Below are 19,100 nucleotides of genomic sequence, written 5' to 3'. Positions count from 1 at the left end.
TGTCTTCACTGACATTTTCAACCTCTCCCTGTCCGAGTAATACCAACATCTTTTAAGCAGACCACCATAGTGCCTGTGCCCAAGAACACTAAGGTAACCTGCTTAAATGATTACCGACCCGTAGCACTCACGTCTGTAGTAGAAGTGCTTTGAAAGGCTGGTCATGGCTCACATCAACACCATTGTCCCAGAAACCCTAGACCATCTCCAATTTGCATACCACCCCAACAGATCCACAGATGATGCAGTCTCTATTGCACTCCACACTGGCCTTTCCCACCTCAACTGCTCTGCCTGCGGCTATGGAACCCTGACCTTTTCACCGGACGTGCTACCTTGTCCCAGTCCTGCTGTTTTCAACTCTCTCTCTCTACCGCACCTGCTGTCTTTAACTCTGAATGATCGGCTATGAAAAGCCAACTGACAATTTACTCCTGAGGTGCTGACCTGTTGCACCCTCTACAACCACTGTGATTATTATTATTTGACCCTGCTGGTCATCTATGAACGTTTGAACATCTTGGCCAAGGTTGTTACTTTTATTTCTTATTCTAATCCATATTTTTTTAACCTTCGGTTAGGGGCTCGTAAGCAAACATTTCACTGTTGTATTTGATGTATATGACTAGTACAATTTAATTTGAATTGCTTTGTTTGCACTATAACCTGTTAGTTCATATGCCTTGCCACCGTGATATATAGGCCTAATGCCAAGACAATAAGAAGACACAGTGGCAGAATAAATTCAATCACACTTTTGTTTCATCACAAAATCAGAGAGCAACATCTGTCCGGTGAAGTCCACAAAACATATTGCATGTAACAAACAGTTACAGCATGGTCAAGCAAGTTAATGTTTCCAACATTTTAACTAAACAACTATTGATTTAGAGTTACCTCAAGTTGCAAAAAAAAACAGTTGCTGCCTCCACTATTCCAGCACCATTTCAACTACCTATGCTTAGTCTAATACAGTGACAACTAAAAGATACGAAAAACGATTTAGTCCAATCATCATAAGCTAAATATGATATGGCTGGCTCTGGTACTGATTTCTGTGTGTGTGCAAGTAGAAAAGACATGTTGTCTCACCCTACTTATAGAGAAATACCAATGCCGTCCTCTTTCATGTTGCCTAAACAGTCTATGACTCTTGTCATACAGTACACGCTTTTTAGTTTTTGTTGTCCTAGGCTACCTGGCTAAAATTCTTGCTCACTAGCCTAACTTCCTTTCATGGACAACGATGTGCCAGGCCAGCTAGTTAATATTAGCCAGCCAACTACACATGTTGAACTTCAATCCTCTCAGGCCAGGGGCACAATGTATACATTTATGGTTGGCTTCCAGTGTGATGTGATTGGTGTGAAGCCAAATCCAAACTGGCTTCCCACTTTTTTTGGGTGCGCCAGGAGCATTCACAGCTGAGCTCACTCAGTTTAGCTCAACGCTGATTAGCTATTTTCAAATAGCCAATCAAGGGGTCTGTTCTTAAGCACTTCCTGTGTTATTGAAAAGCCTTGACAGACGGGTCAGTGTTTAGCCGGAATGAGGGCACACTTTCTGGAATGTGCCCGCCACATGGCCAAATGTTGTTTTCACTGTGTGTGCACTGTAGAACGAAGCATCTGCCTGGGTTGCTAGTGATGATGATGAAGACGAGGGGAGTAGCGTAGGCAGCCAAAATATTTCACTTGGAGCATTAGGGGCAATTAGAAGGCTGTTCTGTGCTTTTGAGTGTGTGTGTGTGTGTGTGTGTGTGTGTGTGTGTGTGTGTGTGTGTTGCAGAGCAATGTAAGCAGACAAACGCACGCATGTACACACACACACTCTACTTCGGTTTTGTTTTGGTTTGATCTCTGATTAAATGTAATCTATTTCCTGAGTCCAGTCCATTCAGGGGGCTTACAGACCATACACCACCAAACCCATATGGACCAAATGGAAATTTAAGTTGATCAACTCAGCACAATACAGTGGGGCAAAAAAGTATTTAGTCAGCCACCAATTGTGCAAGTTCTCCCACTTAAAAAGACGAAAGAGGCCTGTAATTTTCATCATAGGTACACTTCAACTATGACAGACAAAATGAGAAAAAAAATCCAGAAAATCACATTGTAGGATTTTTAATGAATTTATTTGCAAATTATGGTGGAAAATAAGTATTTGGTCAATAACAAAAGTTTATCTCAATACTTTGTTATATACCCTTTGTTGGCAATGACAGAGATCAAACGTTTTCTGGAAGTCTCCACAAGGTTTTCACACACTGTTTCTGGTATTTTGGCCCATTCCTCCATGCAGATCTTGTTACGGTGAGTGAATGAGGACCCAAAAGCGAACTAACTTAAACAGAACTTCTTTAATAACCAAACATAGGTAGGCTCAGATAGACCGGCAGATTCCGACAGGACAGGACAAGGTTACAGCAAACATGACGATAGTCTGGCTCAGGCATGAAACACAACAAACGAGAATCCGACAAGGACAGGAACAAAAACAGAGAGAGATATAGGGGACTAATCAGAGGGAAAAAGGGAACAGGTGGGAAACGGGGTGACGAGGTAGTCAGGAGGAGACAAGGAACAGCTGGGGGAAAGCGGGGGAGAAAAGGTAACCTAATACGACCAGCAGAGGGAGACAGGGTGAAAGGAAAGGACAGAGACACAACATGACAATACATGACAGTACCCCCCCACTCACCGAGCGCCTCCTGGCGCACTCGAGGAGGAAACCTGGCGGCAACGGAGGAAATCCTCGATCAGCGCACGGTCCAGCACGTCCCGAGAGGGAACCCAACTCCTCTCCTCAGGACCGTACCCCTCCCAATCAACGAGGTACTGGTGACCACGGCCCCGAGGACGCATGTCCAAAATCCTGCGGACCCTGTAGATGGGTGCGCCCTCGACAAGGATGGGGGGGGGGGGGGAAGACGAGCGGGGGCGCGAAGAACGGGCTTAATACAGGAGACATGGAAGACCGGGTGGACGCGACGAAGGTATCGCGGAAGAAGAAGTCGAACTGCGACAGGATTAATGACCCGAGAAATACGGAACGGACCAATGAACCGCGGGGTCAACTTGCGAGAAGCCGTCTTAAGGGGAAGGTTCTGAGTGGAGAGCCAAACTCTCTGACCACGACAATATCTAGGACTCTTAGTTCTACGCTTATTAGCAGCCCTCACAGTCTGCGTCCTATAACGGCAAAGTGCAGACCTGACCCTCTTCCAGGTGCGCTCGCAACGTTGGACAAAAGCCTGAGCGGAGGGGACGCTGGACTCGGCGAACTGAGATGAGAACAGCGGAGGCTGGTACCCGAGGCTACTCTGAAAAGGAGATAGCCCGGTCGCAGACGAAGGAAGCGAGTTGTGGGCGTATTCTGCCCAGGGGAGCTGTTCTGACCAAGACGCAGGGTTGCGAAAAGAAAGACTGCGTAAGATGCGACCAATAGTCTGATTGGCCCGTTCTGCTTGACCGTTAGACTGGGGGTGAAAGCCGGAAGAGAGACTGACGGAAGCCCCAATCAAACGGCAAAACTCCCTCCAAAATTGAGACGTGAATTGCGGACCTCTGTCCGAAACGACGTCTGACGGAAGGCCATGAATTCTGAAAACATTCTCGATGATGATTTGTGCCGTCTCTTTAGCAGAAGGAAGCTTAGCAAGGGGAATGAAATGAGCCGCCTTAGAGAACCTATCGACAACCGTAAGAATAACAGTCTTCCCCGCTGACGAAGGCAGTCCGGTGACAAAATCTAAGGCGATGTGAGACCACGGTCGAGAGGGAATGGGCAGCGGCCTGAGACGGCCGGCAGGAGGGGAGTTACCGGACTTAGTCTGCGCGCAGACCGAACAAGCAGCCACGAAACGACGCGTGTCATGCTCCCGGGTGGGCCACCAAAAACGCTGGCGAATGGAAGCAAGCGTACCCCGAACGCCAGGGTGGCCGGCTAACTTGGCAGAGTGAGCCCACTGAAGAACGGCCAGACGAGTAGGAACGGGAACGAAAAGAAGGTTCCTAGGACAAGCGCGCGGCGACGGAGTGTGAGTGAGCGCTTGCTTTACCTGCCTCTCAATTCCCCAGACAGTCAACCCGACAACACGCCCCTCAGGGAGACTCCCCTCGGGGTCAGTGGAGGCTACTGAAGAACTGAAGAGACGAGATAAAGCATCAGGCTTGGTGTTCTTAGAGCCCGGACGATAAGAAATCACGAACTCGAAACGAGCGAAAAACAGCGCCCAACGCGCCTGACGCGCATTAAGTCGTTTGGCAGAACGGATGTACTCAAGGTTCCTATGGTCAGTCCAAACGACAAAAGGAACGGTCGCCCCCTCCAACCACTGTCGCCATTCGCCTAGGGCTAACCGGATGGCGAGCAGTTCGCGGTTTCCCACATCATAGTTACGTTCCGACGGGGACAGGCGATGAGAAAAATACGCGCATGGGTGGACCTTGTCGTCAGAGAGGGAGCGCTGAGAAAGAATGGCTCCCACGCCCACCTCTGACGCGTCAACCTCGACAACGAACTGTCTAGAGACGTCAGGTGTAACAAGGATAGGAGCGGATGTAAAACGATTCTTGAGGAGATCAAAAGCTCCCTGGGCGGAAACGGACCACTTAAAGCACGTCTTGACAGAAGTAAGGGCTGTGAGAGGAGCTGCCACCTGACCGAAATTACGGATGAAACGACGATAGAAGTTTGCGAAGCCGAGAAAGCGCTGCAGCTCGACGCGTGACTTAGGGGCGGGCCAATCAATGACAGCTTGGACCTTAGCGGGGTCCATCTTAATGCCTTCAGCGGAAATAACAGAACCGAGAAATGTGACGGAGGAGGCATGAAAAGTGCACTTCTCAGCCTTCACAAAAAGACAATTCTCTAAAAGGCGCTGGAGGACACGTCGAACGTGCTGAAGATGAATCTGGAGTGACGGTGAAAAAATCAGGATATCGTCAAGGTAAACGAAAACAAAGATGTTCAGCATGTCTCTCAGGACATCATTGACTAATGCCTGAAAGACAGCTGGAGCGTTAGCGAGGCCGAAAGGAAGAACCCGGTATTCAAAGTGCCCTAACGGAGTGTTAAACGCCGTCTTCCACTCGTCCCCCTCCCTGATGCGCACGAGATGGTAAGCGTTACGAAGGTCCAACTTAGTGAAAAACCTGGCTCCCTGCAGGATCTCGAAGGCTGAAGACATAAGAGGAAGCGGATAACGATTCTTAACTGTTATGTCATTCAGCCCTCGATAATCTATGCAGGGGCGCAGAGACCCGTCCTTCTTCTTGACAAAAAAAAACCCCGCTCCGGCGGGAGAGGAGGAGGGGACTATGGTACCGGCGTCAAGAGCTACAGACAAATAATCCTCGAGAGCCTTACGTTCGGGAGCCGACAGAGAGTATAGTCTACCCCGGGGGGGAGTGGTTCCCGGAAGGAGATCAATACTACAATCATACGACCGGTGTGGAGGAAGAGAGGTGGCCCTGGACCGACTGAACACCGTGCGCAGATCGTGATATTCCTCCGGCACCCCTGTCAAATCACCAGGCTCCTCCTGTGAAGAAGAGACAGAGGAAACAGGAGGGATAGCAGACATTAAACATTTCACATGACAAGAGACGTTCCAGGAGAGGATAGAATTACTAGACCAATTAATGGAAGGATTATGACAAACTAGCCAGGGATGGCCCAAAACAACAGGTGTAAAAGGTGAACGAAAAATCAAAAAAGAAATGGTTTCGCTATGATTACCAGAAACAGTGAGGGTTAAAGGTAGTGTCTCACGCTGAATCCTGGGGAGAGGACTACCATCCAGGGCGAACAAGGCCGTGGACTCCCTTAACTGTCTGAGAGGAATGTCATGTTCCCGAGCCCAGGTCTCGTCCATAAAACAGCCCTCCGCCCCAGAGTCTATTAAGGCACTGCAGGAAGCTGACGAACCGGTCCAGCGTAGATGGACCGACAAGGTAGTGCAGGATCTTGAAGGAGAGACAGGAGTAGTAGCGCTCACCAGTAGCCCTCCGCTTACTGATGAGCTCTGGCTTTTACTGGACATGAAGTGACAAAATGACCAGCAGAACCGCAATAGAGACAGAGGCGGTTGGTGATTCTCCGTTCCCTCTCCTTAGTCGAGATGCGGATACCTCCCAGCTGCATAGGCTCAGCTCCCGAGCCGGCAGAGGAAGATGGTAGTGATGCGGAGAGGGGGGCAACGGAGAACGCGAGCTCCTTTTCACGAGCTCGGTGACGAAGATCAACCCGTCGCTCAATGCGAATAGCGAGTTCAATCAAGGAATCCACGCTGGAAGGGACCTCCCGGGAGAGAATCTCATCCTTTACCTCTGCGCGGAGACCCTCCAGAAGACGAGCGAGCAAAGCCGGCTCGTTCCAGCCACTGGAGGCAGCAAGAGTGCGAAACTCAATAGAGTAGTCTGTTATGGATCGATTGCCTTGACATAGGGAAGACAGGGCCCTGGAAGCCTCCTCCCCAAAAACAGATCGATCAAAAACCCGTATCATCTCCTCCTTAAAGTCCTGATACTGGTTAGTACACTCAGCCCTTGCCTCCCAGATTGCCGTGCCCCACTCACGAGCCCGTCCAGTAAGGAGAGATATGACGTAGGCGACACGAGCAGTGCTCCTGGCGTAAGTGTTGGGCTGGAGAGAAAACACAATATCACACTGGGTGAGGAACGAGCGGCATTCAGTGGGCTCCCCAGAGTAACACGGCGGGTTATTGATTCTGGGCTCCGGAGATTCGAAAGCCCTGGAAGTGGCCGGTGGATCGAGGCGGAGATGGTGAACCTGTTCTGTGAGGTTGGAGACTTGGGTGGCCAGGGTCTCAACGGCATGTCGAGCAGCAGACAATTCCTGCTCGTGTCTGCCTAGCATCGCTCCCTGGATCTCGACGGCTGAGTGGAGAGGATCCGAAGTCGCTGGGTCCATTCTTGGTCGGATTCTTCTGTTACGGTGAGTGAATGAGGACCCAAAAGCGAACTAACTTAAACAGAGCTTCTTTAATAACCAAACATAGGTAGGCTCAGATAGACCGGCAGATTCCGACAGGACAGGACAAGGTTACAGCAAACATGACGATAGTCTGGCTCAGGCATGAAACACAACAAACGAGAATCCGACAAGGACAGGAACAAAAACAGAGAGAGATATAGGGGACTAATCAGAGGGAAAAAGGGAACAGGTGGGAAACGGGGTGACGAGGTAGTCAGGAGGAGACAAGGAACAGCTGGGGGAAAGCGGGGGAGAAAAGGTAACCTAATATGACCAGCAGAGGGAGACAGGGTGAAAGGAAAGGACAGAGACACAACATGACAATACATGACAGATCTCCTCTAGAGCAGTGATGTTTTGGGGCTGTTGCTGGGCAACACGGACTTTCAACTCCCTCCAAAGATTTTCTATGCGGTTGAGATCTGGAGACTGGCTAGGCCACTCCAGGACCTTGAAATGCTTCTTACGAAGCCACTCCTTCGTTGCCCGGGCGGTGTGTTTGGGATCATTGTCATGCTGAAAGACCCAGCCATGTTTCATCTTCAATGCCCTTGCTGATGGAAGGAGATTTTCACTCAAAATCTCACAATACATGGCCCCATTCATTCTTTCCTTTACACGGATCAGTCGTCCTGATCCCTTTGCAGAAAAACAGCCCCAAAGCATGATCTGTCCAGCCCCCATGCTTCACAGTATGTATGGTGTTCTTTGGATGCAACTCAGCATTCTTTGTCCTCCAAACACAGCGAGTTGAGTTTTTACCAAAAAGTTATATTTTGGTTTCATCTGACCATATGACATTCTCCCAATCTTCTTCTGGATCATCCAAATGCTTTCTAGCAAACTTCAGACGGGCCTGGACATGTACTGGCTTAAGCAGGGGGACACGTCTGGCACTGCAGGATTTGAGTCCCTGGCGGCGTAGTGTGTTACTGATGGTAGGCTTTGTTACTTTGGTCCCAGCTCTCTGCAGGTCATTCACTAGGTCCCCCCCGTGTGGTTCTGGGATTTTTGCTCTCCGTTCTTGTGATCATTTTGACCCCACAGGGATTAGATCTTGCGTGGAGCCCCAGATCGAGGGAGATTATCAGTGGTCTTGTATGTCTTCCATTTCCTAATAATTGCTCCCACAGTTGATTTCTTCAAACCAAGCTGCTTACCTATTGCAGATTCAGTCTTCCCAGCCTGGTGCAGGTCTACAATTTTGTTTCTGGTGTCCTTTGACAGCTCTTTGGTCTTGGTCATAGTGGAGTTTGGAGTGTGACTGTTTGAGGTTGTGGAGAGGTGTCTTTTATACTGATAACAAGTTCAAACAGGTGCCATTAATACGAGTGGAGGACAGAGGAGCCACTTAAAGAAGAAGTTACAGGTCTGTGAGAGCCAGAAATCTTGCTTGTTTGTAGGTGACCAAATACTTATTTTCCACCATAATTTGCAAATAAATTCATAAAAAGTCCTACAATGTGATTTTCTGGATTCTTTCCCCTCATTTTGTCTGTCATAGTTGAAGTCTACCTATGATGAAAATAACAGGCCTCTCTCATCTTTGTTAGTGGGAGAACTTGCACAATTGGTGGCTGACTAAATACTTTTTTGCCCCACTGTATATGTATGGATTCGCTGTGTGATTCATAGTTGAGTTTGTTTTCACATCACTGTTAGTTTAATAGAAGATCGGAGGGTTAGTAGTGTGTAAATAATTGTGTATTCAGACCGGATCAATGGCAATTCTACTGAGGGGTCCAACCCTATTAACCTCTGTCCACTGACTGGGTGGCCATCTCAGAGAAAAAAACAGCTTTTAACTCAATTAAATCATTCAGGAGCTGTTTTAACTCTTTATCCATATTAACACATGGATTTAAATCTGTTTGGCCACAGGCCAAGATTCATGCCATGTTAAAGACTGCTCTGCTAAGACATACTTAACTTACTCATAAATCATCTAGTCATCAAAACAGCAGTCTTTGTTCCCATGTCATAATAATTCCTCACACAACTCCTTCCCCTCCCCCCAATAAAGATGTTTTATGTTAAGTAGACGATGATGATCAAACCCCTCTCTCTCTCTTAGCCTTCTACCCCTGGGAACCATTCAAACCCACATTCTCTTGCTCCCACTGGGCTTCTCAATACACTAGCCATTCGTTTTGCTGTGAGGAGATGCTGTCCTTCACTGTTGACTGTCTGAATGAGCCTATAAATGCCATTAGGCAACCAACTCCCATATTGAATATTCATGTCTGTTGCTCACAACCACTGTGGTGAATTTGGATGTCTTATTTTCCATGCAAAAACTCAATTGTACCATTTATGGAGTGGCATGTTGGTTAGTATTGCTTACTTACTTACTGGTTAATCATAAGGTAAACATAAAGACTGGTTAACTAGGCTATACTTAGGACTACACAGTAGTGTGTAGGTTTGTTCTGTTTGCATCTTCTGAAATCCCCTGGCTACGTGTGGTACCCCAGACTGTGACATATATTTAACAATAAGACAAGAGGGGGTGTGGTATATGGCCAATATACCACGACTAAGGGCTGTTCTAATGCACGACGAATCGCGCAGTGCCTGGATATACATCCCTTAGCCGTGGTATATTAGCCATATACCACAAACCCCCGAGGTGCCTTATTGCTATTATAAACTGGTTACCAAGGTAATTAGAACATTAAAAATAAATGTTTTGTCATAGCCGTGGAATCGGTCTGATATACCACGGCTGTCAGCCAATCAACATTCAGGGCTCGACCCACCCAGTTTATAATATTGTAATAGAGTATGAATATTTATGTGACCTTTTCTTCTTTTTGTCTTTTTTACAGTCCCATAGAATCCTGTCAGAATTTCTACAAAGATTTCACATTACAGATCGACATGTTCTTCAATGTCTTCTTCCTCCTCTACTTTGGCTTGCGGGTAAGTACTAAAGCCCTATTAACGCCACGTGCACACACACCCATCTCTCTAATGGTGGGAGCTGTATTGACATAGTACTGACTTGGTGCACTCCCAAAGCCATTGGAGAAAAAGCCTGCCTGAAACCCTCAATGAATGAATAAAGTGCTAAGCTGCTTATGCAGCCACATCTCCACATGAATCACAACACTGACTATTCACAAACAACATGCTGTATGTCAGGGAAGGATGTCAGGAAAGTGATCTAGATTCAGCCCTCGCCTGAGAGTTAACATGTTTTATACAACATGTGGGTCCTGAATGCTGATTGGTTAAAACCACATTTCAGACGGTTTCTATTCCACAAGTTACTTAAGTGATAATGCCCTAGAAGCCGGTGTTTGGAGGATATATTGGCACATGTGTTGTTAGGCCCGAGACGAAGTCAAGTGCCGGCAAACCGTACCAATATATCCTCCAAACACCGGCTTCAAGGGGAGTATCACTTTTATACAACGGGTTACCAACATATTCAAGTATTGATTGACATATTTTAATTGTAAAAAATATTTTGAGGAATTAATTTATACCATTTCACCCTTCCACAAGATATAGTCCTGACACAAATCTAGGGTTGCTACCCAAGCCGGCTGGTTGTTTGTTCTATTGTTTCGGTTGCTAGAGACGTGACCCTGTCGTTCAGTCTTTTTGTTCTGTATCGTTCGTTCTAAATGTTACATTGCCATACTGGCTGACAATGTTTTTACCCCTTGCTTGCTCGCTAGCCAACTACGGCTAACTTAGTCACGTCAAAAAGTGCAGCCATAATAACAGCAAAGTAGCTGCTGTTGTTTAAGCTGTTTTCTAGTGACATTTATTTGGATACCAGCTGCCAGCTGGTTTCATAATTTTGACTGGCTGAGAAACGCTCCCTGCCTGCCTGTTTCGTCACGACACCCGACATGTGCATTACTATGTGACGGCTGGAGATCCAATTTGAATATTGAAACAATGTTGCTGTCTCTCTCTCCGACATTTGCAAGGTTTATACAAATCTCCCCTGTTGAAAACTAAATGTTAGTCTAAAAGAAATGTGAGATAATGTCTAGATGCTTTTTATAGTGGAGATCAACTTTATAAATACCTGGCTGGGCTGATGAGACAGTGGATTATGCAGTCAGATGGAACAGCGTAAATAGGCATTTTAACATTGTAGCCGGTGGTAGAAGTGTCTATTCTACCACCGGCTACAATGTTAAAATGCCTATTTACGCTGTCTGGAACACGGTTTTAACCAATCAGCATTCAGGATTAGATGTATGATGTTAAAATGCCACTCGCTCTGACAGAGCTGGGAGAACCTTCCAGAAGGACAACCATCTCTGCAGTATTCTACCAATCAGGCCTCTATGGTAGGTAGAATGGCCAGTCGGAAGCTACTCCTCAGTAAACGGCACATGACAGCCCACTTGGAGTTTGACATAAAGCACCTAAAGGACTCTCATACTATGCGAAACAAGATTCTCTGGTCTGATGAAACCAAGTTTGAACTCTGGTCTGAATGCCAAGCATCACGTCTGGAGTAAACCTGACACCATCCCTACTGTGAAGCATGGTGGTGGTAGCATTATGCTGTCGGGATGTTTTTCAGCAGCAGGGACTAGGAGACTAGTCAGAAAAATGAACAGAGCAAATTACAGAGAGATCCTTGATGAAAACCTGCTCCAGAGCGCTCAGGACCTCTGACTGGGGCAAAAGTTCAACTTCCAACAGGACAACAACCCTAAGCACACAGCCAAGACAATGCAGGAGTCTCTGATAGTCCTTGAGTGGCCCAGCCAAAACCAGGACTTGAACCTGATTGAACATCTATAGATAGATTTGAAAATAGCTGTGCAGCTACGCTCCCCATCCAACCTGACAGAGTTTGAGAGGATCCACAGAGAAGAATGGGAGAAACTCCCCAAATACAGGTGTGCCAAGCTTGTAGCGTCATACCCAAGAAGACTCAAAGCTGTAAACACTGCCAAAGGTGCTTCAACAAAGTACTGAGTAAATAGGGTCTGAAAAGTTATGTAAATAAAAAAAAGATTTTTGTTTTGTCATAATGAGGTATTGTGTGTGGATTGATAAAATGATCCATTTTTGAATAAGGCTCAAATGTAACAAAGTGTGGAAAAAGTCAAGGAGTCTGAATACTTCCTGAATGCACTGTACATCTTATACTTAGATACAGTATATGAAATGCATGTATTATGTTGCTATATGCTCAAGGTTCAAATAAAACAATAAGAACTATACTTGAACTCTATAAAATAAAATCATTAGATTTAAGTTTAACACCTCTGTTTTCCATTCAGCGATGATCTTTATGAGATAATAGCTCATTGTAAAGTGGCCATAAATGCTCCTGATAACTGTTAAAATGCATTATGATGGCGTCGTAAGTCATTGTACCTACAGCCTGCTATGACCTGAATGAGAAATAGAAGCAACACATTTATTAACCTGCAACATGGATTTTAAGGAATGTGTTACCCCCATGAATTGTTACTTCTATGTCTCCCTTCAGTTCATAGCAGCCAATGAGAAGTCTTCCAATACATCCGTTTTTAGTACAAATAAACGACAACGTTTGTTTGTTGAGTTTTGTTTTTGGTCAAAAAAGACAGAAATCAACCGGAATGTATTTATTTACTGAGGTAATCCGTTTCCAAGTATTCTCACAAATACATTTAAAAAAAGATGTATGTGATCGTGTCTCAATGTTCAGTAATCCAGGTATGAAATTGTTCTTTTGAAATGCAATCTCTTTTTGGGCTTAGTTGTGGTCAATTTGCATAGTACAAATTATTATAATTATGTTCCCTTCCCCCGACGATCTGCTCCGACATCCTGCGGCTGATTCTAGTTGCCTACCCCTGTAATACACAATAACTGCATCAACATAATTCAGTATACGTGCAGGCTTTAAGTGAAGTGTTACCCTTCTATTTCTCCTTCAGTTCATAGCAGCCAATGATAAGCTGTGGTTCTGGCTGGAGGTCAACTCAGTTGTGGACTTCTTCACTGTTCCTCCTGTCTTCGTATCTGTCTACCTGAACAGGAGCTGGCTGGGTAAGGACAAACCTTTTTCTCCTTCTACATTTCTCTCCATTTCTCTACAATGACTCGGAGCAGTGAGAGAGTTATTTATATGGCCAAATATTGTACCTGGAAAACTTAATGTCATGACAGCTCTTAGTTGCCATCTATTGGACATTCTTTGCACAGGTTCAGCCTGGGAAACATACAATGGCCTGGATTGTATCATGGCTGACTTTTCTCAGTAGGCTATGCAGCAGTAGCGTGGTGACGCCATCGTTAGCATTGACTCGCTATACAGGATGATGAAAAAGGAAATTGGTTTCTGTTATAATTAGCCGTTCTCTGCGCTCCCACTACATTATACTGTAGTTTGATGGAAAAGAAGACCGAGCCCAGCCAACAACGAATGTTACTATAACATTAGGGAAAGTTGCAATGGAGTCCCAATTTGGTTTACATTTGAATTGCAAAAAAAAAATCATGATAAAGTGTTTAGGGGGGAAAAAAAGAGAAGTTGCCATTTTTACATTCTCAGAACGTCCCTACTAACGTTCTTGGAATGCAGAGGTAACCAGCAATGGTTTACTGGGAGGTAGCTCTCCTCTGCGGGGAGTCTTGAATCATCCTCTTTATTTCTGGAGGTAGTTGAAAAAGGAAACTGGGAGGGAAGCCATTGTTTTGAGATGGCCTAGATTCCCCTCTCCGCACCATGAATATGCATTCATGAATTATGTATGTGTTTATCTATTCATACTGGGGAAGCCAGTGAGATTAAAAAATCACTTTGAAGGAGAATATGTCAGATAACACAGAAGAATACACCCCCGAACAGCCCACTCACGTCACATGTTGTTTGTGTAGAGGCGGATGGACACGTTCTGTACGTCAGACAGTGTATTTTAGGGTCATCTGGTCATAAACGGTCCCACACACACACCACGTGTGTGAAATAGAATGTGTGTTTGCACTAGCGTACATTACATGTTTGGTTATTGCTGTGTGATTGTGTGTTGATGTGTTTTAAGTGTTTGTTACGTAGCAACAGCTATGACTGTCCCAGCAATCCATTTATTTCTTTATTTTATTGAACATTTATTTAACTAGGCAAGTCAGTTAAGAACACATTTTTATTTACAATGACGGCCTACCAAAAGGCAAAAGGCCTCCTGTGGGGACGGGGGCTGGGATTAAAAATAAAATACAAATATAGGACAAAACACACGTCACGACAAGAGAGACAAAACAACACTAAATAAAGAGAGACCTAAGACAACAACATAGTATGACAGTAACACATGACAACAACGTGGCAGCAGTACAACATGACAACAACATGGCAGCAGTACAACATGACAACAACATGGTAGCAGCACAAAACATGGTACAAACATTATTGGGCACAGACAACAGCACACAGGGCAAGGAGGTAGAGACAACAATGCATCACGCAATCCACACCAGAAAACACTGTGCCATAACTGTGTGTGTGTGTGTGTGTGTGTGTGTGTGTGTGTGTGTGTGTGTGTGTGTGTGTGTGTGTGTGTGTGTGTGTGTGTGTGTGTGTGTGTGTGTGTGTGTGTGTGTGTGTGTGTGTGTGTGATTGATCTATACGGTGCTATAGTGCCATGCATGTCAAACTCTCCGTTATCAACTGGTTGATATCAGAGGGGCCTCTAACTAGGGGCAGGGTATTAGGCCAGGGTATTATTAGGATGAGCTGGTACTGGATATCAGGTCTGCAGGAAATTAGAAGGTATGGAATAATAGCAACATGACAGTGATTGACAACAGGAGGGATTCCAATTATAGCTACATAGTCCAATGCTTGATCTGGTACTGTAGATGTGTTATCAGGTAGATGTTACATCAGACTCTAGGGTTAGAGTTAGCTGTAGATATTACATCAGACTCTAGGGTTAGAGTTAGCTGTAGATATTACATCAGACTCTAGGGTTAGAGTTAGCTGTAGATATTACATCAGACTCTAGGGTTAGAGTTAGCTGTAGATATTACATCAGACTCTAGGGTTAGAGTTAGCTGTAGATATTACATCAGACTCTAGGGTTAGAGTTAGCTGTAGATGTTACATCAGACTCTAGGGTTAGAGTTAGCTGTAGATGTTACATCAGACTCTAGGGTTAGAGTTAGCTGTAGATGTTACATCAGACTCTAGGGTTAGAGTTAGCTGTAGATGTTACATCAGACTCTAGGGTTAGAGTTAGCTGTAGATGTTACATCAGACTCTAGGGTTAGAGTTAACTGTAGATATTACATCAGACTCTAGGGTTAGAGTTAGCTGTAGATATTACATCTCAATTAAGAGTACAGATTATTGTATGGGACAACATACAAATGTAAAAAAAAAACATTTAGTTCATGTATTTATTGGTTTGTTATCATTTTGCTAAGATATGAAAATGTAATGGTTGTAAGGTTGTGTCATTAGATTTGGGGTGTGGTGGGTTGTGTCATTAGATTTGGGGTGTGGTGGGTTGTGTCATTAGATTTGGGGTGGGGTGGGTTGTGTCGTTAGATTTGGGGTGTGGTGGGTTGTGTCGTTAGATTTGGGGTGTGGTGGGTTGTGTCATTAGATTTGGGGTGTGGTGGGTTGTGTCATTAGATTTGGGGTGGGGTGGGTTGTGTCGTTAGATTTGGGGTGGGGTGGGTTGTGTCGTTAGATTTGGGGTGTGGTGGGTTGTGTCGTTAGATTTGGGGTGGGGTGGGTTGTGTCATTAGATTTGGGGTGTGGTGGGTTGTGTCGTTAGATTTGGGGTGTGGTGGGTTGTGTCATTAGATTTGGGGTGTGGTGGGTTGTGTCATTAGATTTGGGGTGGGGTGGGTTGTGTCATTAGATTTGGGATGGGGTGGGTTGTGTCATTAGATTTGGGGTGTGGTGGGTTGTGTCATTAGATTTGGGGTGTGGTGGGTTGTGTCATTAGATTTGGGGTGTGGTGGGTTGTGTCATTAGATTTGGGGTGTGGTGGGTTGTGTCATTAGATTTGGGGTGGGGTGGGTTGTGTCGTTAGATTTGGGGTGTGGTGGGTTGTGTCATTAGATTTGGGGTGGGGTGGGTTGTGTCATTAGATTTGGGGTGTGGTGGGTTGTGTCGTTAGATTTGGGGTGTGGTGGGTTGTGTCATTAGATTTGGGGTGTGGTGGGTTGTGTCATTAGATTTGGGGTGTGGTGGGTTGTGTCATTAGATTTGGGATGGGGTGGGTTGTGTCATTAGATTTGGGGTGTGGTGGGTTGTGTCGTTAGATTTGGGGTGTGGTGGGTTGTGTCGTTAGATTTGGGGTGTGGTGGGTTGTGTCATTAGATTTGGGGTGTGGTGGGTTGTGTCATTAGATTTGGGGTGGGGTGGGTTGTGTCATTAGATTTGGGGTGTGGTGGGTTGTGTCGTTAGATTTGGGGTGGGGTGGGTTGTGTCATTAGATTTGGGGTGTGGTGGGTTGTGTCATTAGATTTGGGGTGTGGTGGGTTGTGTCATTAGATTTGGGGTGGGGTGGGTTGTGTCATTAGATTTGGGGTGTGGTGGGTTGTGTCGTTAGATTTGGGGTGGGGTGGGTTGTGTCATTAGATTTGGGGTGTGGTGGGTTGTGTCATTAGATTTGGGGTGTGGTGGGTTGTGTCGTTAGATTTGGGGTGGGGTGGGTTGTGTCATTAGATTTGGGGTGTGGTGGGTCTTCGTGGTGGGAAATTCTTGCGGAGATAAAAGTGGTCCCCAGAAATTCTGCTGGAAAAATGTTTCTCCGCTGAAGAAGTTTGAATACCACTGTTCCAACGGTACTGTAGAGGTATCAGGTACGTGTTACACCAGACTCCAGGTCTAACATGAATAATCTGTCCAGTGGTTGGTGACTGAGTGACATGTCTAATGTCCCCACATCCATCTCTATTGAGTTATGCTCCAGTGGGTAGTTGACAAATTTGCAAAGCCTTCACTGATAATCAATTGGTTTGAGTGGAAATCAATTCTATTTCCATCTCACTAATTGTGTTTTGTCTCCAGTCGTCTGTTTCAGAGGGAAACAATGATGATGTTAACACAGTTTTACATCAACTCCTGTGGACTCATTCAGTTTTCTCGCTCTGTGTGACTAAATGCTATGCAACACACACACACACACACACACACACACACACACACACACACACACACACACACACACACACACACACACACACACACACACACACACACACACACACACACACACACACACACACACACTACTAGGTGATAGCAGATCATAATTGTTACAGCACATCACATTTGAGTAGCCTACTTTATTCTCCACCAGAGGACCATCCTCTCTATGCATTTCTCAGTAATGTTCTTTCACCTTCTGCCAAATTGGCTTTAAATTAAGAGGGTAGAGAAACGTGCGGCTAATCTAAAAAGACACGCAGCGTTCCTACATGGAAATAAGAAATTAATCTTCTTAAACTACGTGAAGTGGGTATCTCTCCCCCGAGAGCGAGAAGGCCATAGCCAGGCTAGCTGTGTTGGATTAGCATACAAACGGCTCTTTGAAAGATGCCAAGCTAGCTGCTAGCCCCAGAGACCCCAATCCTCAAGCCCCTCATCCTCTCCCCAATTAATTCCAGTCCTGCTAGGGCTTCACTGCCTTTCTTTCTCTCGTAGAAAGAGCAGAACTTGTGTAGGATGTTAAGGCAGCTTTTAAATGACACAGTAGAACTGTATAAATATAGGAGTTACTAGAGACTGTATAAATATAGGAATAACGAGACTGTATAAATATAGGAGTAACTATATAGACTGTATAAATATAGGAGTAACTAGAGACTGTATAAATACAGGAGTAACTAGAGACCGTAAATACAGGAGTAACTAGAGACTGTCAATCATAAAGAGTTATACAGTCTATAAATGTGTGTCACAGCATCATCGGGCCGAGCTTGTTGTCATTGCAGGCAATCTCAATGCTGTGCGTTACAGGGAAGACTCCTCCCTCATGTGGTACCCTTCCTGCAGGCTCTTCCTGACATGACCCTCCAGCATGACAATGCCACCAGCCATACTGCTCGTTCTGTGCGTGATTTCCTGCAAGACAGGAATGTCAGTGTTCTGCCATGGCCAGCGAAGAGCCTGGATCTCAATCCCATTGAGCACGTCTGGGACCTGTTGGATTGGAGGGTGAGGGCTAGGGCCATTCCCCCCAGAAATGTCCGGGAACTTGCAGGTGCCTTGGTGAAGAGTGGGGTAACATCTCACAGCAAGAGTTTGCAAGTCTGGTGCAGTCCATGAGGATTGCATTGAGAGTATCCATGAGATGCATTGCAGTACTTAATGCAGCTGGTGCACACACCAAATACTGACTGTTACTTTTGATTTTGACCCCCTCTTTGTTCAGGGACACATTATTCAATTTCTGTTAGTCACATGTCTGTGGAACTTGTTCAGTTTATGTCTCAGTTGTTAAATCTTGTTATGTTCATACAAATATTTACACATGTTAAGTTTGTTGAAAATAAATGTTTATATAGACTGTATATAGTAACTAGAGACTGTGTACAGTTGAAGTCGTAAGTTAACATACATTAGAGTCATTAAAACTCCAACCACTCCGCAAATTTCTTGTTAACTTCTTATGGTTAGGGGTTTCGCTAGCGCCAGCTCGGAAGAAGCATTGCTCCAAAACCGCCATAAAAAAGCCAGACTATAGTTTGCAACTGCACATGGGGACAAAGATCGTAATTTTTGGAGAAATGTCCTCTGGTCTGATGAAACAAAAATAGAACTGTTTGGCCATAATGACCATTGTTATGTTTGGCGGAAAAAGGGGGAGGCTTGGAAGCCGAAGAACACCATCCCAACCGTGAAGTACGGGGGTGGCAGCATCATGTTGTGGGGGTGCTTTGCTGCAGGAGGGATTGGTGCACTTCACAAAATAGATGGCATCATGATGAGGACGGAAAATTATGTGGATATATTGAAGCAATATCTCAAGACATCAGTCAGGAAATTAAAGCTTGGTCGCAAATGGGTCTTCCAAATGGACAATGACCCCAAGCATACTTCCAAAGTTGTGGCAACAAAGTCAAAGTATTGGAGGGGCCATCACAAAGCCCTGACCTCAATCCTATAG

General features: G+C 45.4%; 1 protein-coding gene across 24 annotated transcripts in view; it reads left to right on the top strand.

The window, feature by feature from the left end:
- LOC100301648 (calcium-activated potassium channel subunit alpha-1) overlaps window positions 1-19,100 on the top strand; it is a 317,555-nt gene that overhangs the window by 182,265 nt on the left and 116,190 nt on the right. For all 24 annotated transcript variants that reach the window (XM_036986905.1, XM_036986944.1, XM_036986906.1 and 21 more), the window contains exons 4-5: window positions 9,831-9,924; window positions 12,909-13,020. In XM_036986905.1, coding sequence (XP_036842800.1) covers window positions 9,831-9,924; window positions 12,909-13,020 — 206 coding nt within the window. The remainder of the gene's footprint in view (window positions 1-9,830; window positions 9,925-12,908; window positions 13,021-19,100) is intronic.

The sequence above is a fragment of the Oncorhynchus mykiss genome, chromosome 1, assembly GCF_013265735.2.
Source record: "Oncorhynchus mykiss isolate Arlee chromosome 1, USDA_OmykA_1.1, whole genome shotgun sequence".
Classification (NCBI taxonomy): Eukaryota; Metazoa; Chordata; class Actinopteri; order Salmoniformes; family Salmonidae; genus Oncorhynchus; species Oncorhynchus mykiss.
The sequence above is the reverse complement of the archived record's forward strand: the minus strand, read 5'-3'. Positions and strand labels throughout refer to the sequence as shown.